This window comes from Macaca mulatta, chromosome 1, assembly GCF_049350105.2.
Source record: "Macaca mulatta isolate MMU2019108-1 chromosome 1, T2T-MMU8v2.0, whole genome shotgun sequence".
In the NCBI taxonomy this organism is placed as follows: domain Eukaryota; kingdom Metazoa; phylum Chordata; class Mammalia; order Primates; family Cercopithecidae; genus Macaca; species Macaca mulatta.
The window spans coordinates 139,823,986-139,845,017 of NC_133406.1; the positions used below are offsets into that span (position 1 = coordinate 139,823,986).

Below are 21,032 nucleotides of genomic sequence, written 5' to 3' on the forward strand. Positions count from 1 at the left end.
TTTTTTTCTTCCAACCCGTAAAACTCTTAATATTTCCACTTAATAGGCCCTTATTTGTTCCTAAAACTCTACCTTGGGAGAATCTGTTTCATGATGATAGTTTCTGACAAAGTAGGATTATACTTGACTGCTCTTACAATTTAAAAAAAAAAAAACTTGGTATTTTTATCACAAAGAAAAACTTCATACTCCTTTTTGTAACTAATGACTTAGAACTTTTAAAAACTATCCAGCTAGCTCAGATCTAATATTTTAAAGAGAACAGAGAGTCTTTTATTTTATAAATCATGAAGCTATACGGATTACAACAGAACACAAAACCACAGGTACATTTAAAAGTTACATGATCAAGTCATTAAAAATAGAAAAAGAAACTAGCAAGCCAAGCTCCAGTACATCTATCAGTGTTTTTTCAAAACACAGAACATGCACCATCTGCATCAGAAACACTTAGCGTAATTCATATTAAAGAAGCCGACTCCTGGGCTCCACCCCAGAACTATTAAATCAGATTCTCTTTGGTTGGGGCCCAGGATCACCTTGTCAGCATAGCTTCCCAGGTGATTCTTATAAATGCAAAATTCTGATAACACTGGTTTAAACAACCCCCACAGAATAAGCAGAACAAATTATTTAAATTAGTCCATCCTTAAAAAAAAAAAAAAAAAAATGAGTTCATCCATATGCACCTTTCCCGACATAAATGTGAGAAAAATATACACTCTGAAGTTTTCTCTGTATTTTCAAAGTGTTTGCTTATATCCATGTATAGTAGTTCACATAACATGGAATATAAACTATACTTATGACAATGCCAATACATCAAAATCAGAGAAATGTGCTCCCTAAAACGGCAAAAATGTCACCATACTCTGTATAGGTTCTTAGAAGGGTACTACTCGTTGCCACACAAAAATAGCCCAGAACATGGTGCCTTATGTAAGAGAAATGTCTCAGATGCTTAAAGACATGCTGCACAATCTATCAGATCCTCCAAAATGTCATCTATCTTTGAGTTAACCCCAACATTTGACGAAACAAGTTTACATACCTTTCCTCTACAACAGGAGGGATGGCACAACTTTCTATACTGAGTTATGGTAGTTATTACCATAATTACAGGTAGCGATATTCCAGTCTGAACTCTTTCTAAATTTTTTAAGTATTATAAAACAAATAGCCTGTACCAGATGGTACAAAATAATAATAGTGATGATAAATAAATTATTTTTTCCCTCAGGCATATTTTCCAAATGCTATAATCAATGGTTTTATGTTGGGTAATGTCTCCATAAGAGCTCTTAACTGGTATTACTGTAAGTGTATTTTGGCAATATTGATGCAAGAGTGAGCTAGAGTATCTCTGTAGTTGTTTAAGTGGAAAGAAAAATACTTGAAAACTATTTTAAAGTTTGATGGGGTTTAAATTCATTTTAAATGAAACAGAAACAACCATGTATAAAATGGGTAGCACATTTATCACACCAATTTTCTCAACTCAAAACACAGCAAAATCAGTTTTATATTACATCTGAGAAATGAACTAGAATTGCTACTGATAATATACTTATAGTCCATGTAACATTATTATGCATGTCCTATGATCAACAGGTTATGTAATATGTACATTTCTGACTGATAATAAATCATGGTTATATGTTTGAGATGGAATTATGTACTTTGAGCCCTCATTAGAATTTACAGGATAGCTTGTATAACTTCTCAGATTGTGAATTAATGTTTCTAAAACATGTTCCAAGAGCTCTCAGAAATCTTCTAGTTTAACTTCTCCATTATACACAGAAATAATTAAATAACTCTGACTTGGTTCTCAAACTTTGGAGTGCATCAAATCACCTGGAGAGATTCGTCAAATACAGACCGCAGGGCTCCACCCCCGGAGTTTCTGTTTTAGTGGGTCTGTGGTGGGACCAAGCAGCATAGGAGAACAGTGGCTTAAATAACGTCCTGACTCTCCCACACCAAGATCAAGCCTGACAATGAAGCTAAGCATGTGACAAAGCAATGTCACAGGCACTGCAGCTGACAGTGGCGATAAATCTGCCCTGGAACACAAACAGTTTAAATGACAAAGAAAGGCCCCTTCCCCTCCCTCCTCCCAGCTTTTCCTGGTGTTTGTATTTTACAAATCAATCATCCTTCAGGAAGTGAAAAGCCTTCTACTTACTGGTTCCCCTTTCTTCCCTCCAATAACAAATAAGGATGTTGAGATTATTCCTTTCTCATATTTTTTTAAACTACTGTATCAAATACAGCAAGGAGAATTGTTATTACCTTTCTGATTCCCTGCAAACAGTCGAGAATGGTGAGATTGTAAGTGCAATTTCCAAAGGAAGCATCCCTATAAACATAAATAAACTCAACATTAAAAACTTGCATTTAGAACATTCAAATAATAAAATATAACACCAAAGTCAGCTGGAGATGTGCTTGTTTGGCTTCAGAGCTATCAACATGGTAAACTTATATAATACAGTAGATCATACTAGGTAACTACCACACTTAACTGAAGCACTTCTGAAATTGCTTTAATCCAAGAGGCTGATTTAAGAGCCTGCATTCCTGAGTCTGACTGCCTTGGTTCCAATTTGGCCAGGTACTGCACAGGAACTTAAGCAAGTTACTTTACCTCTAGGCTGAATCTCAGTCTCCTCATCTGTGAAATGAAGTTACTGATATTAGCTAGCACTCATAGGACTGTTGTCAGATTATGTTTTTTAAAATATGTAAAGTCCTTCATATAGTGGCTGGTACATAGGAAGCATTTCATAAATATGATGCCTATTATTATTATTATTATTAACAGTGAATTGGACTGTTTGATTAAGTAAAACATTCATCATTGCAAGAGGTATTCTGGCAGAGGAATAACCTCCTGTGAGGAACATGATAAAAACAAGCATAAAAAGATAGGAGAGACAATGTATGTAGGTCAACAGAACCTAGCAGGTGTTTGGATTAAATGCCATCCCTCCCCTACAAATAAGAAAAGAAAAGAAAGAGAACAGAAAAATGTACTTGGGCTTCCAAACAATCTCCTCTGAGTCACTGGGATCCATGAGAGCTTCTAATGCACCATGAAGAACTCCTTCAAAAGGAGTGGGAACCTACTCTGGTGAAAATTGAGTGCTTCATACTTTATTTAAGTTTTTAGAGCAATTTAGCAGACCTGCTTTAGGCAACATAAAACTAATGTATCAAGTTCAGGTCAGTTAAGCAAGAACTGGCATCAGAGCTTTAACACTACAGTGTTCCAAGGTGTCCGAGGTAGGAAACTTGACCTCAAGGCTCCAGGCTCTCTGCCCAGCCTCCACTGCTGACCCAAGAAACAGAGCAGGCAGACACCTCTCCAGACAAAGTCAAAGGCACACACGGCAGCCATCAGCAAGGGGCCAGAAGCCATTCCAAAGGCAGAATAGACCTTCAAGGGCTTTAAGGTATAATTAACATAAAACCAACTTTTACAACCATCCAAGGTCACTTGAACCTATTGCTGCTAACCCATGAAGTAAAATGTAACTTCATCATCCCTGAGTTTCAGCATCCCGAAAGCCTAACATAAAACTAGGAAGTTAGCAAAGCAACGTAACAGAATGCTTAAGTCCTGAAACTTCAATTATTCCAAATATTTAGGTCTCATTTCAAAAGGAGGGTTCTTTGTTCTTTTGTTTTTAAATATCATCTGAACTCACATGTCAGCGAAAAATAAAATAGCCCCCTTTTCAAATATCTTATAAAAATGATAACTATATGTTAGAAAGCAAAATTTAATGGGCTATGCCAGAGAAAAGAGTGACTAGAGATCTAAGAAAAATATTAGTTTATATAAACAATCATAAATTCCTTTGCAGTCACTTGTCTTTGGGGTTCAGAATCTCTGTGCCATGGACGCTCAGCAACCTGAGGAAGCCTGCAAACCCATTTTCTCAGAATAATGTTTTTAGTGCATAAACTAGGATTAACAGAAAACTATTTCAATTACATTTAAATAAAGTTTAAATATGTATTTTAAATATATTAAAATACAAATTTACAATATCCCAAAAGGTACTTTTTAAATTAATATGTTATATAACAAGATCTAGTGGCAAGTCTGATAACTGCTACTATAATTTTAGAAAGGAATGAGCATAAATAATATTTTAAGAAATAATAACTATAATATGATATTAAATTATCACTTATATTGCTAATGCTACTACAGTTTATTTACAACATATATAATTGCATGTAACCTTATAATTGATAAGGTAAGGTCAGTAAAAATAAAGATATAATTTTTTTCTCATCTAAGTTCACTGACTCCCTGAATTCTCACCACAGACCCTAGATTAAAAACTACTGCTTTACGTTTTTTAAAAGGGGGTAAAATTTTCTTTATATTTAAAAAGAGTAAAAAAATATTACGAGAAGTAGAGGTATCCCTTATTCTTTCAAGTATTATCTTCCCACCCCTAGACTCAGCTAAACAATCACTAATGTAAGTTACCAGAAAAAAGTTCCAGGCCTGTTCTTTCTGAATGTCTGCAAAGTATGGTGAGGCTTTCATGATACCTCCTACCCCATCACAGCCACAATTGTTACCAGTGACAAAAAGGAGAACTCTGGTGACCTGGTGGTCAAATCTGCAGGCCTCCAAAGCTGGGAAGGAGAGTTAACATGCCATCTGACAGAACTAGGCTAGTCAGTCACCGCAGGCTGGAAAGGCACACAAGTTTACAAACTGAAATCTAATAATGAATGCAACAGAATTCAGTCATATCCTCCAGACTGAGAAAAGGAGATGGCATGCCTTTTTTGAGCACCTACTGTGTCAGGTAATTTAGATGCATTAGCACATTTAATCCTCATGACAGCCACGTAGTGCCAACAGGTTCCCAAAATCTGCCCCAAAGACCAGACAAGAAAGAAATGGCTTATTAGCGGCATGTGGCTCATACATAGTCACAGGAGAATACTATAACAGTGAAGGGACACAAAAACATATTATATATTCTCTGGGGGAAAAAAGCGAGAGAAGGTAAAGATGGAAGATGGAATCCATGCATCTACCAAACCTCACTAAAAGGGTATTTTTTTTTTCTTTGAGACAGGGTCTTACTCTGTCACCCAGGCTGGAGTGCAGTGGTATGATCTTGGCTCACTGCAGCCTCCACCTCCTGGGCTCAATTGATCCTCCAGCCTCAGCCCCTGAAGTAGCTGGGACTACAGGCACAAGCTACCACGCCCAGCTAATTTTTGTATTTTTTTGTAGAGCCAGGGTTTCACCATGTTACCCAGACTGGTCTTGAACTCCTGAGCTGAAGTGATACACCCACCTCTGCCTCCCAAAGTGCTAGGATTACAGGCGTAAGCCACTGCACCTGACCAAAAGGTGAATTTTTAAAGGCTTTTCTTTTTTAAATGGAAACCAACAAAGACAAGGAGAATAAAAGAAGAGACAAAACAATAAAATCTTGAAAGCTAGAAATCATTTGGATGAGTGGTAAATAAGTTAGAAGACCAAGAAAACTGAATGCTAAACTGATAATCAAAAAACTGAGAACTAGTTGGGCACAGTGGCTCATGCCTGTAATCCCAGCACTTTGGGAGGTCAAAGCAGGTGGATCACCTGAGGTTAGGAGTTTGAGACCAGCCTAGTCCAACATGGTGAACCCCTATCTCTACTAAAAATATAAAAATTAGTCAGGCATGGTGGCAGGCACCTGTAATCCCAGCTACTCAGGAAGCTGAGGCAGGAGAATCACTTGAACCTGTGAGGCAGAGGTTGCAGTGAGCCAAGATTGTGCCACTACACTCCAGCCTGGGCAACAGAACGGGACTCCATCTCCAAAAAAAAAAAAAAAAGAATAAAAACAAACAAACAAAAAACTGATAAACAACACAATTAATACCAGGGAAGTCTCAAAAGGCTTAGGAATTGGCAGCACTGCGTTCTCCTGGAAGTGAGGATAAAGGAAATTACTAAAATAAGATTGAAAGTCCATTTAAGAGGAAACATTGCCTCCCATTTTGTAAGTCAATTTTCCCTGTTGATTTTCCTCAACTCACCAATATAGTCAGGACCATCACAAAATAGAATGGTAGGCCCTAGGAGGCAGAAAGATACCTGCCCCACATGATGTTCAAACTTGGAACTGGAAGATCCCTTCTGAGGAATTGTTTTCACCTGCATTATAACATGAACTGGAGGTCAGGAGTTAGGAAAACAGCAGACTACTGGCCCCAAAAGTCCCCTCCTACTCTGAGGTTATACCACTATTCAACACCATCGATCATCTCTTTATCTCTCTTCTGGATCCTTTCCAACACAATTTAAACATTTTCAGATCCTTACTAGCTTTAAAAATAACAAGTCATCCAAAACTTTCCAAGCTCCACATCTTCCTTCAGCTTCCATCCAGTTTGGACTCCTCTTTAAAACAAGATTTCTCTAAAGAATTACTCATTTTCCTTTTTTTTTTTTTTTTTTTTTTTTTTTTGAGACGAAGTCTCACTCTTGTAGCCCAGGTTGGAGTGCACTGGCGCAATCTTGGCTCACTGCAACCTCCACCTCCTGGGTTCAAGCAATTGCCCCCACCTGAGTAGCTGGCATTATAGGCGCCTGCCATCATGCCCGGCTGATTTTTGTATTTTTAGTAGAGACGGGGTTTGACCATGTTGGCCAGGCTGGTCTTGAACTCCTGACCTCAGGTGATCCACCCACCTAGGCCTCCCAAAGTGCTGGGATTACAGGCGTGAGCCACCACGCCCAGCCTCATCTTCCTTTTTAAAGTGTACAATTCAGTGGGGTTTGATATATTCATAATGTTGTATAACCATCACCAGTAATTCCAAAATATTTTTACCACCCCAAAGAGAAACTCTGTACTCATTTGCAGTCACTCCTCATTCTCCTTCCTCCAGCCTCTGGCGATCCACTAATTTATTTTCTGTCTGGATTTACTTATTTTCAATCCAGAGAACATTGTCCATGCATCATCTTACCTAATATGTCAGCAACAAGTAACTCCCTACTTTGCTCTCCTGTCTTGGTTCCTGGATTTTCCTTCTACCCTCTAAACACTACTTCCAACCTCCTTTGCAAAGTCATCCAACCTTCACTTCTCAGTCTTTAGAAGTCAAACCTCCTCAAGGTTCAACTCCAGACCAAAATTTTTCTCACTCCATACTCTCTCTAGACCAGGGCCTCTAAAACTTCAGTGTGCATTAGCATCACCTGGACAGTTCCACAAATACAGGCTGCTGGGCCCCACCTCAAGTTTCCAATTCAATAGACCAAAGGCAGGGCTTGAGAATTTGCATTTCTAACAAGTTTCCAGGTGGAGCTGAGGCTGCTGCTAGAAAGACACATATTTTGAGAATCATTGCCCTAGATATCTGCATAAATTACCATCTATCTACCAATGACCCTCAAATTCATCTCTCTAGCGCAAACTCCTCTTAACGCTTCAAAAACAGCACAGCCAACCACCTACATGGCATTTCCATTCGGGTGTCTTAAAGATATCTCAAACTCACTATGTAAGAAGAATCTCTTGAATCTGCTCCCACCCCTAGAAAAAAACAACTGCAACGATAATCCAGTCTTGCAGCACCCCCTGTCTGGGTAAAAGCTCCCACAGTCACTCAAGCTACAGCCCAGAAGTTCCACCTTTCTCCTTCCTCTTATCCTATCCCTCACTACGCACCATTGGTTTTGCTTCTTAAATATCTCTTGAATGCATTTCACTTGCCAATTCCATTGCCACTGCCTTCCTACACCCACTCTTAGACTTTCTAACGGTTTTCTTAACTGAAGCCAGAGTGATATTTTTGAAAGGCAAATCTGATCTGGTCGCTCTTCAGCTATAACCCCTCACTGACTTCCCATTGCTATCAAGGGAAAGTTCAAATCTTCACTGTGGCCACAAGGCCTGGGGGTATCTGGCCCCATCCTCCCTGAGCTCCCCAGGTAGCCACTGGGCCCTTCCCACAGAACCTGTGCATCTGCAAGTCACATGTTCTTCCCACTCACCCTCACCTTAGGTTACCCTCCTCAACCTTCAAACCACTGCGCCCGGCCACAATTCTATCTTTCTAAATGTGACTTCTGGCATACTAGTCGACTTAACCATACAGCTATTATACAGTGATTATAAAAATCCACAACTATGACCATAGGAGGAATCTGCAGTCAATAAATAGTTCTCGAATGAAAAACTAAATGGATGAATGAATATTTAAATAGAAGGAGCAACTGGGACTTGTTGTTTATTTTGTGTTTAGTGTTTATTTTGCAGAAAAACAGCAAGAAAAAAATTAAGTTTAAGAAAACTAGAATCAACATCCACAATTAAATGTTAAAAGAAAGAGCTTGTTTCATTGGTGTCTCAGCACTCAAGAGTCAACTGTTAAATATTCAGAAATTTTGAGAGCCCATATCAGCAGTAGTAAAAGTATTTGTATCATGGAAATCAGCAGATACTTTTTATTTATAGAGCCAATTTACCAACATACCACTGCTTGTAACCTGAGAATCTAAGAAATCACTCAGAATGAAGCAACCTTATAAATATTAATAATGAGAGATGAAACCAGAGATGAAAGAACATATTTACACAAAATAAGAAAGCATTTCTTATTATGAATAATGAAGTTACTCAAAGAAGAAAGAATGGAGAACAGAAGCACAGCGTCTACAATGTGGAGACTACATTAAAAAATACAAAAAGAGCTGATAGAAAAGGGACTAAGAAATTTTGGAAATGACTATGATCTACAATTATCTTAAGTCCATGATTCTCTAAATTCTCTGGGTAACAAGTAGTGAGGAGGTATGCAAAAATTGCAGAGCAATGGGTTGGAAAGGATCATGAAAGTCATCTAAGCACCCTTATAAGCACCAAACTGAATCCTATCCTCACAACCTCCACAGGATGATGAGCTTCTTAAGGACAGGAAACATGTCTTTTATGTCTGTTGGCCCAGAGTATAGTACAGTGTTGGGAAAATTAGTATGTTATAGATGTTGCTGAATGAATTAATACAGGAATAAATAAATGATCATTACCAAGAGTTCATTCAACTTATGCCTAAACACCTCTGGTGGCTAAGAACTATTGACCTTTTAAAGCAAAAATGTGGCCAGGCATGATGCTTCACACCTGTGATCCCTTTGGGAGGCCAAGGCAGGAGAATTGCTTGAGCCCAGTAGTTTGAGACTAGCCTGGACAATAGAGGAAGACCCCTTCTCTACAAAAAAAAAAAAAAAAAAAAAAAAAAATTTTATTTAGACAGGAGTGGTGGCAAGCTACTCAGAAGGCTAAGGCAGGAGAATTGTTTGAATTCAGTTCAAGGCTGAAGTGAGCTATCATCTGGCCACTGTACTCCAGCCTGGCTAACAGAGTGAGACCCTATTTCTAAAAACAAATAAATAAAGCAGAAAGTATATAAAACAATTTTAAATTATGAGCTATGTACAGTAGCAAAAACACTCTAGATCATCACTGTCCAATGGAAATTGAATGCCATCCTCAAAAGAGAGCCACATGTATAATTTTAATTTTTTTACAACCATATTAAAATAAAGTTACAAGAAAAAAGTAAATTTCAGTAGTGTGTTTTGCTCATCCAATATATCTAGAATATTCTCATTTCAGCATTAATCAACATAATTATAAATAAGATATCTTACATATTTCTTTTATATTAAATATTTTTATTTTGAGAGATAGGGTTTCACTATGTTGTCCAGGCTAATCTCAAACTCCCGGCCTCGGCCTGGGACTACAGTTGTGAGTCACCACACCCCACCTTTTATACTACATCTTTGAAATCCAATATGGATTTTAAATTTACAATCTATCTCAATTTGGACTAGACTGATTTCAAGTGCTCAGTAACACATGTAGCTACTAGCTAACATACTGGACAGTTCAGCTGCAGACTATATTGTACGTGTACTTCAGAACCAGACAATGCCCAAAATACTCTATACAACTGTCCAAAGTACATCCTAGCTTCCAGCCTCTGAACAAACCTACGACATATATGCACCAGCTACAGTAAAAGAAAGAGCTTATAACATTGAGACCTGCAAGATGAAACTGTACTGGGAATTAGTAGAGGACAAAACCATCTCCCATTCATGAAAGAGCAAAACCACATGCCTCAGGAGGCAGGGTCCAAAGTTGAACGTGACCTGTACCAAAAAAAAAAAAAAAAAAAAAAAAACCAGAATCTCAGCTTTTCAGATTTAACATAAGGCTACACATGAATCATTTTGCTCATCTAAAGAAACAGAGATATGTGAAAATTCAATTCTAAGTCATGGCTTAAAGGATCACCTGAAATCAGCAGAATAAAATCTGTCTAGCACTAGCAATAACACCAGAAAAATAGACCAAGACCCGTACTCTGGGCATTTTATCAACATCTGACTGGCACCCATTTAACCACTAATTTTTCTATTCTTTTTTTTTTTTTTTTTTTTTTAATTTCAGAGACAGGGGCTCATTCTGTCACAGCGGCACAATCATAACTCACTGCAGCCTCAAATTGCCAGGCTCAAGCAATCCTCCCACCTAAACCTCCCAAGCAGCTAGGACTACAGAGGGGTGCCACTACCCCCGACTAATTTTTATTTGTATTTTTTTGTAGAGACCAGGTCTTACTATGTTACTCAGACTGGTCTCTAACTCATGGGTTCAAGCGATCCCCTTGCCTCGCCCTCCTAAAGCACTGGGATTACAGGAATGAGCCACCCATACAGTCAATAATTTTTCTTTAAAAATAAAAATAATGGCAAATTGGTTTTAATCCAGGTATTTAAGAGCTTTTCATAATATTCAACAAAATAATAACTATTACTATGTTCATTAAGGTAAGTGACTGCAATCTTATTCAAAACCATCTTTATCAACTAAGGCTACTGGAAATACACCATAAAGAGTACAAAAACTTTGGCACCAACCCTACTTCATTAAGTTTGGTAAAACTGATCTGGAAACCTAAAGGTAGGAATAAAAAAAAAAAAAAGTAGTCTGAGCGAATTTTCGCAACACAAATCACTGAAGCACCTTCTCGTTCCAGCAGATAAAAAACAGAATAAATATAACTCACCTCCATGTGAGTACTTAATGGGTCATGGAGACATCGACACTTGTTTCTCTTCTCAGATCCTGTATAGCAGTGCTCACTTAGCACTTTAACAAGAAAACTCTGACAAAGAGTCTTTTTCACGGGGGTACGACTTATTCAAAATATGCCCCAGCTGTTAAGAATGGATCCAACAGTTTGGACTGGAAAAGCCATCGATTTTCAACACTCAGGAAATTGGCGCATCCTCACTAGTCAAAACTAATGCGAATTAGCTTCCAGCATACCAAGCATCAAAAGCAAAAGTTTATTAAAGATCCATGGGGCAGAAATGACCCCAAAGATCAAGACTGAGAAACAGCAAGGAAAAGCTGAGAGTGAAAGGAACATCTTAAAACAGGATGAAATATTGTTTCCATAGTTTGGATACTCAAGAGGAAAGCAGGAAAGAGGTAAAGAGAACTTTCCCTTTGAAGTACAGTTAATTGCTAAACAAACTTCGACAAAAATCACAATATCATATTTAAGCTAATAAAAATCTGGTTCAATGTTTTATGTAAGGGAATATATTTTATGATTACATCTAACATCTGCCAGCACATGTTTATGAAAAAGGAGGCAGCCTGATGCCAAGTCCTAAGTGGTTGACCTTTTTGAGCCTTTGTTTAAAGACCTACAGTGATTGACCCTTTTGAGCCTTTGTTTCAAGACCTACAAGTTCTGGCATGCCCAGAAGATCTAAAATAATTACCTTTGAGATTTCCCATTAAGACTCAGCCACAGAGCTCAGCGACTGGGATATCACTAAGGGTCATCCCCCAAAACACAACAAACACCTCCCTCAATACAAACACTATGCATCCATTTTAACGACAGATGTCATTAAAGGATTGCCAGTGGGAGGTGTGTGAATCCTGTTAGAGAAGATTGTCTGGCTTCACAACTGCAAGAAAATGTGCATATTCCTGTTCACATTAAATAAAATACCATTATTTGATAAGCCATCTATTTCCAAGACTCTCAGGAAACAGCACCAAAAAAAAAAAAAAAAAAGGTTCCACAAAATGCTAGCGTACTATTCTAATCCCAAGAGATGTTTTTTGTTCCACACAGGTGTGGATCAGGAAATATGCCTCAGAGTGTTTCAGAACAGGAGTTCTGCTGGATGTTAAAGGAAAGTATGGGGCAGAAGGAAGAAAATCAGTACTTTGTAAAATTCTGGGCCAGATGCAGTGGTGCATGCCTGTAATCCCAACTACACAAGATTTGAGCTCAAGAGTTCGAGCCCACCCTGGGCAACAAAGTGAAACCTCCATCTCAAAAAAACAAAAAGAAAAAAGAAAATTCTGGGTTTTACAGAGCTAAACAGGTTACTTCATTACTCAGAACCATTCAGAATCTTTAAAATGGAAATTTGCTTTGTAAATCTCCAAGGCAGAGAGTTTTACATTTACTTTTTTTTTTTTTTTTTTTGCCATGACACATCTTACAGAGCAGGAGTTCTCAATCTTGACCACACGTATTGGAATCATATATGTAGTTTTTCAAAATCCCAATACTCTGACTTCACCCTTGACCAATTACAGCAAAATTTCTGGGCACAGAATCTAGGGATCAATAGTTTTTTAAAGCTCCCCAGGTATGTAGATAAGTTTGACAATCAACATAACTTTGAGAAACACCTGTAAATTCTAGCCTCTTCTCCAAGCTTTAGGAAAAAACTAAAGGCACAGGACATCCAATGTTCAACCAGCTTTATTCCATTAATGTCAGCACATTACCGTACCTAACCTTGCCTCCAGACTTAGTCATTATTTTTCATGCCATGCTTTCTGTATATGTCTTCAAAACTAGGTCCCTGGATGTTATTCATTCCCTGTTTAATTGTATATGTCATTTTATTTTATTTTATTTTATTTTATTTATTTTGAGATGGAGTATTGCTCTGTTGCCCTGGCTACAGTGCCGTGGCACGATCTTGGCTCACCACAACCTCCGCCTCCCGGGTTCAAGCAATTCTCCTGCCTCAACCTCCGGAGTAGCTGGGACTACAGGTATGCACCACCATGCCTGGCTTCTTTTTTTGTATTGTTAGTAGAGATAAGGTTTCACTATGTTGGCCAGGCTGGTCTCGAACTCCTGACCTCAAGTGATCACCCCCCTTGGCCTCCCAAAGTACTGAGATTACAGGCATGAGGCACTGCACCTGGCCTATATGTCATTTTAAAAACTGGCTTTCAGCAGTTTAGGAATCATCACCAATACTAAAAAACTTACCAATCTGATACATGTGGACCAATGAGCAAAGAAATAAGTATAAAATGAATTTAAAAGCACAAGAGACATCTTAAATAAGTTGTACAATTTAGATTGGTTATCTTTTCAATGTTTTGTGGGACTTTAAATTTTCACAGATACTGTCTTGTGAGCACCCAAGAATGTAGATTTGAAAACCCTGCCACTGACTGCCATGAAAACAATCTGGATATTCCACTAAGGGTCACTGGTCTCCTGGGGCTTTAGATAAGCTGAGATTAATATGACTTTGTTTGCTCAATAGCATACACTGTAATTTAGTAGTACACTGAAAGGAAGAGAACCTAAAAAGATTCATACCTGGTTTGTCAATTCAGACTCTGCTGAGTCTGACCCCAGAACTGAAAGGCCTCTTGTTCCCTTGAAGGCCAGCTGCCAAGCCAACATTGAAGATGGATGACTCAAAGAATTAAGGTAGATGAAAAACACCTCTTTCCCCTGATTTTCAGCTAAAGTCACTTTTAATCAACATATTGGCTATTCTCAGTAAAAGTGAATACAGTTTCTGACACAACTACCCTATAATTCAACGGAACACCCTAAGACTGACTCACAAGTGACATCACAACACTCGTTGCCGTCACACAAGCCAGAAATTCAACTATCTCTAAAGTTGACTATACTTAATTTAATCAAGAATAGACAGTAAAGCTACACACTTCTCTTTTTTTGTTAATTTTAACTAGGTAAATAGAATCTAAGTAGGAATAAAATCAGATCATCCTTTTGGTTATAATAATGTACCCATACCATGAACTTCATATTATATATCCTACCTAACATAACATTATACAAAAAAAACCCATGCCATACTAATAAATAAATATAGCACCTAAAATCAGTGCCTGAATTGCTGTTCTCCAGTTTTCATTCTAACATGAAAAGCATTCCATGGGGCCTATCCCTAACATCTTCTCCCACCCCCCATTTCAGAGTTAAACCTCCTTCCTCAGTATTCCCATAACACCTCTCTCCTAACTCTAACAAAGCACTGTAACTGTTTTACACACCTATACATGTATACAGACTATACACTGAGCTCTTCTGCAGCAGGTACCAAGTTGTTCTAAACATCTTTAAATCCATAGGACTATCACAGTGACTGGCACCAAAAAAGCAATAAATATATTTTAATATACTTGCTACCTCAGGACAAAATAGGAAAAGAACCAACCACAGCCCTCAAGAGAAGAGTCAGCCATGCAAACAAATAATTAAAATACAAGGTATTGGCTTTAACGTTGTATGTAGCTTTATAATACATAAAATGTAATAGGGAATCACAGGCAAAGGACCTGCCAAGCCTCTCCGGAAAAATGAGGGAGGCTTTACAGAAGTGACTGCTCAGATAAATGTTTGCAAAGTGAAAAAAGGTTTGGAAAACAACATTATTTAAATTCACAGTAGCCATAAAACTCTTTTATTAGAAAGAAACTAAAATATATAGCACAAATGGAAACACAGACATTTCAGTGAAAAGTGTATATGAACATACCAACCACACCTTCAACAAGCCTTCAAATCATCATTTTTTTATTATTAAAATCAAATTTTAAATAATAAAACAATTACATTCAAACAGATATTTATTTAAGGCTTCTCATTTTTAATTAAAAGTGCTAATATATCAGCAGTTGAAACAATTTAGACAATGAAGACAAAAGTGTAATTTCATAAGAAATGAGATTTTTTTTTAAAACCTAGTTATAATAAAACTCAGATTATAATGAAGGTCAATGCAATGATGGCTGCCCGGAATTTAGTATGAGGATGATTCTTGATAGGAGTCCATCAGTCTTCGTTGGTCTGAGCTGTAGACTAAAAACAACTCACATCTTATCTTAGCATAATAAAAAAATTAAGTTTTCAGAAAACTAGTAGTATTCTTTCAACTAAATTCTTCACTGAATTATAAACACACTACTTTGCGGTATTTTCTGTTTCAAATGTATGGTTTATGAAGAGTATAGATTTAGAAATGCAGCTTAATGTAAATACAACTCTTGGTATCCTAAGTTATCAAAAAGATAGAACTTAGAGTTACATTCAAGTGCATACTTTTAGTAGGAAATGGGTGCATATCTTCATTTATTTATATATGCATAAAGAAATTCTAGGCTGATATCAAATCAACTAATACCAGAAGTTACCTGGAAAGGACTAGACAGATGAGGATCAAGGATGGGAGGGAGAAATTTGACTTAAACCTTCCTATAGATTTTTTAAGTTTCTGAACTGTTAACGTATTTATATTTTCCAATAATTTGAGTGAAAAATATTTGAAAAAATAGGCTATCAATTTACTATTTATGTAGAATTGAAATCAATTCTATGTTAAGTAGTATTAATTATCTTACTATCTTTTCTTCTATTCTGGTATTATTATTTAAAAATTCTAGTTCTCAACCGGGCGCAGTGGCTCACACCTTCATCCCAGCACTTTGGGAGGGTGATGCGAGTGGGTCACTTGAAGTCAGGGGTTCTACAGCAGCTTGGCCAACACGGCAAAACTCCATCACTACTAAAAATACAAAAATTAGCCAGGCATGGTGGTGAGGGCCTACAATTCCAGCTATTGAGGAGGCCGGGGCAGGAGATTCTCTTGAACCCAGGAGGCAGAGGTTGCAGTGAGCCCAGATTGTGCCACTGCACTCCAGCCTGGGCGACAGAGTGAGACTCTGTAATAATAATTATTATTACTATTATGTTATTAACAGTAATAATAGTACAATGCTAACAACAAGAAAAACAAAAACCAAATATTGCACTAGGCAGAAGGATAAATTCATGACTTCACTGATCCTTAGTTTAGACCTGAAGCCATTTTACAGATAAGGAAACTGAGGCTGAGGGAGGATAAGTAATTTGTCCAAGATACTTATACTTACTACAGACAGCAAGAAGCAGAATGAGGCTTCGAACTGCTTCAAGTGTCTCTGCCTCCAAAGTACGTACTCCTAACCACTTTGCTTAGAACTTAGAATTATTAGCATTATTACCCCTTTCTGAAAAAATAGGATTATATTTTATAAAGGACTTTCAAAGTATAGGAGCCATTAGAAGTGGAAGGAAAAATAAGCTTTGTCTTCACCATTAAAACTCTCATCTACATTATCTGTCATTTCTCATCTGCCCTTTCACAGCTGATTACCTCAGACTCTAGGTTGCTTCAGGATAGTTTCTTCTCAGGGTCCAAATCCCAATGCCTTACTCCTTGACTTCACTTTAATTAAACACAGTTGGTGTTGCTTCTTTCCTCCCCATGTCTTACCCTAACAGTTACCTCCTGTGATCTCAGAAGCAGAGTGAGAATCCTTTGACTCTTAAGGGATTTAGTCTTAATGTATTCATTCAAATATTTACTAAAAGTGCTTTTAAGTATAAGGCACTGGGGCCTGCCCTCTGAGACTTTATAGCAGAATGAGGAAGACAGACAAGCAGAGTCTTCTCAGTCACTCCCATTCCTTTCCCTAATTATGGTAATATAACAATAATAAGCAATAAGCAATACACATGCTTGCAGATTTGGACACACAAGCAAAAAAGGCAAATATATTAGAATCATTCACAATTCTAGCAGAGGTAAGTGTTATGGGAGTTTTGATGTATGGTCCCTTCTACTTTATTTATTTGAGAAAGAGTATCACTCTGTCACCCACGCTAGAGTGTAGTGGGGCGATCTCAGCTTACTGCAGCCTCGACCTCCCAGGCTCTAGCAATCCTCCCACTTCAGCTTCTCGAGTAGCTGGGACTACAAGCATGTACCACTATGCCTGGCTAACTTTTGTATTTTTAGTAGAGACAGGGTTTCATCATGTTGCCCAGGCTGGTCTCAAACTCCTGGGCTCAAGTTATCCACCGGCCTCAGCCTCCCAAAGTGCTGGGATTACAGGCATGAGCCACTGCACCCAGCCCCCTTCTACTCTTTAAATGAGCTCAAGTTCACCCCAAATTTTTAAAAGATCTTCTTTTGATGATACTTAGAAAATACGGTAATGAGAGAAAGGCTTCCTGGGGATGTCAGTCAGATTTGTGTGCCAAACTGGTGATTTAGGGTCCCCACTAAACAGTGCTCCTGAAGAATCTTAGAAGGTCTCATTCTATATCCCCAGCCTCTGACATGTGGCCAGAGCTCAATCACTGCTCATGAAATGGAAGAATAAATGAATGAATCAATGATGTAGATTACTGAAATCCAAAAAATCTTGACATGGTTATTAGCTTATACATCGGGCACTCTTTGTACTTCACATAAACTGTAAAGATATAGAAAGGATTCAAGGAAAAAAATAAATTCCTACAAGAGGAAAGCTATTTTATTCTTGCTAGCTGGGGGAAAAAACTTTACAAAATGAAATAATAAAAACTACCATCTCATTTCATTCCATATAACATCACCGTTATCATCTTAAGACAATTAAAAAACACTACAACCCAACTCTAAAGTATCCAGCTCTGTCGCAAAAGTCTAACCCAAGTCTCACCAGGAGTTATACCTGAATGGAAGATAGGGGGGCGTTGAGCCAGATAGGAGTGCTCTGTAGGCTTCTTCTGGTGTCTTCTTTAAATAGATTACCTAAGACAGATAAATAGCAACATTTAGAACACCAAAGAATGACACAAAACTAATTACTCACTAAATTCGCATTTCACTTCCTCCACTTTGAGTGACAGCTGTTACGGTGAGAGTGTTGATCTTTAAAAAGCAATAATTTACCAACATTTCCTTTTCAGCATGAAGCTGAGCAGCAGCCTTTGTCTTCTCCATGGGTAAGCTTAGAGACAGAGGGCAGATCCATGAAGAGGCCATTCCAGGCTCTTTACAAAGGCATGCTGAACAGACACAATGGCAGGGACAGTTGTACCCTCATAATATACCATGTGCTCACCAAAGACCAATGCACACCTCCTTGACCTTCATCAAAGATCTGCCCTGAGTTATTTCAGTGCCTGGTAAATCCTGAAAGATTTCTCACAGTGAGCACAATACCCATGGGGTATCTACTGAATTTTCTGCCTACTCTGAGGAAAGCCAGTGTTGCTCTCTAAACACTCAATAAAATCACAATAAAAATGGGGGAAAATGTGTATAGGTAAGAGTATTGGAAAACAGATTATCTTAGATTTTGATACCAAAGCTACTTAAATCCCTCTGGTCCAACAAGATAAACTAATCGTAAAGACACAAACAAAAAAGGAGCCCTTAAAACCAGTGAACAACTCCCAGGTAATATACACAGATACTGAGTATATAATATATGCCAGGCACTGTATCAGGTACTGGCACCTCCCTTAATAGAATTTACCCTTGTGGGTCAAAGACAATAATCAACAGAAATAAATACAGTCTAAGGTAAGTGCTGAAAAGGAAATAAATAGGGGCCTGGAAAGGGGCTACCTGAATCAAGGTATTCAGGGAGGGGGTGTCTGGGTGATGTTAAGGGTAAGATCTAGAGGGGAAGAGCCATAGGAAGAGCTAAGGGGAAAGAGGAAGGGCTATCCAAGCATGAGAATGACAAAGACAAGGCCCCTGAGGCGGGAAAGAGCTTGGTGAGTTGGAGAAAACGAGGTCAGTGTGGCTAGGGCTGAGAGAAGGGGAGAGGGGGCAGGAGAAAGCCAGGCAGTGGCCGGAATGTAAAGAGCGATACAAACCACCGGGAGAGCTCGGTTTTATTCCAAGAGCAATTTAATTTTTTAATTCTGAGCCGATGGCATTGGTCGTTTTCCTCTATAGTCAGAAACGAGCTTAATTCCTACAATCTTCTCTACCTAAAATTAGTAACACTATTTCTTTAATATGTCCCAACATCAAAACCCTATGCATTTCAATGACAAGAATGGCAGTGTCTCGGTTCTTAACAGTAGGGTTTTCCTCTACTTACAAACCTTCTTTGAGCTTTAAGCTATTTCACTAGGAATATATTACACGTTTACTTATTAATATTTCAGGACTAGAAAACGAGTCCATTCTGAGTTTTCTAAAGAAAGAAAAATAAAATAGATTAAAAATACTAACTTTAGTAACAAAACCCCATATTCATTTGGCAAGTAAACATGCAGCTCTGATAAAGCACACACCAACCAAAACTTATTGAATATGAAACAAAAAAACAATAGAAAGGAAATAACTAAAAGTGCTGCGAGACAAGAGACACAGATTCTAAAAATGGAGAATTGTCACTCTAGTTGCAGCCCAAATAATTACAAAATTCCATTTAAACCAACACTAGCTCTAAAGACCATTTTCAGTAACCAACGTTACAACAGGTTTTACTGTACCCTAAGGGGTAAGTTATATAACAGAACTGGTTATAATGCAGCGATTTCTTAAGCCTAAAGATGCTGCAGTATTTGAATGGTGACTGGTTGCTAAAAGGAAAGGCTGCTTGTAGAAAGCTTCTGGGTGTGGATTAGATAATTAAAGCTTAGACAACAACCTTTGAAAAGCAAAAATACATTTTCCTCCTCAGGAGCAATTATATTAATTCCCTTTAATTTTGAGGGAGTCATTCTGCAAGAGGGAAGCACCAGCCCACATGGAATTCTTCTTTAGACTGGCTACCACACAGGGCTTTGCTCCTCATCTTACCTGCATGACTTAGCACACATGGCCCATGTTCTCACATTGTAAGATGATACCCTTTGTTTTTATTTTTATCCCAATGCTCAATTATTAATAAGTGCAAAGTGAAACCCAACAGAGGCCATCTAAATTCCAGGAAGATTCCTGGGGCGTCTTTTACAGGTTGACCTTTCACAACCTGAAGGTAGGTATTTGGGCAAAGTGGGGCAATGTTTTCCTGATGAGTGAGTGCATTACCGCATGAATGTATGCTGGGTCATTAAAATACCAAATTTAATTTTTCCAGGATAAAATATGCCACATATTCTTATGCCAGATCTTCTTAGACATGTCTCCTTATTAAAAAGAGAGAGAGGAGAGAGACAGACTAGGCTAGATTAAAGCTCAGAAGAAAAGTGACATTTAATAAGAAAGGTAAGGAACTTCAAACTCTCATTGTTGCTCTAGGATGAAAATAGAATTTGAACAGTGGGCTGACTCCAAAGCCCACAGCAATTCCATCATATCCTCCTGAAAATATAAACTCAGTTGGTAGCATAGGTCTGGAAAAAAGGTTTCCATTCTTCCAAGTTCCTAAATGCCATTTCATTCCATTTGATTTTAAAACTTAGATGACTTCAAACTGTTAACAGTTTGTAGTCATATTTGAGGAAAAGGGCTGGGGAAGGATCAGAAGGAGAAAGAGGAACTTTCTACCTTATATTTCTACTATCAACACATTGTCTTTTTCACAGACATACACAAATCTGTTTTTTAAATGTGAAGTAAATTAATTATGCAATGTTAAATGTGTACTCTTTCTAAAAATAAAATCTATATTTAATGCTCAATAATTTGCTACCAGATATTCTAATATTTCTAAAAATATTTTTGCCTTCTCTCAGCAAAATCATAAAAATATTTTCTGAATGAAATTAATTTCAAAGCATCTTCTAAATATCTTTTTTTCCTCTTGTGCTCCTAAGGGGAAAGAAATAATATGCTGTCTACTTTTCTCACTAGGTATTAACATACATAAACCCAAACCAGAAAT

At 37.8% G+C, this 21,032-nt stretch overlaps 1 protein-coding gene across 7 annotated transcripts in view; it reads right to left on the reverse strand.

The window, feature by feature from the left end:
* Positions 1-21,032, reverse strand: part of CDC14A (cell division cycle 14A) — a 164,677-nt gene that overhangs the window by 77,469 nt on the left and 66,176 nt on the right. For all 7 annotated transcript variants that reach the window (XM_077952391.1, XM_015145931.3, XM_077952398.1 and 4 more), the window contains 2 exons: positions 17,913-17,992; positions 2,296-2,362 (listed from right to left, as the gene is read on the reverse strand). In XM_077952391.1, the coding sequence (XP_077808517.1) occupies positions 2,296-2,362; positions 17,913-17,992 (147 nt within the window). The remainder of the gene's footprint in view (positions 1-2,295; positions 2,363-17,912; positions 17,993-21,032) is intronic.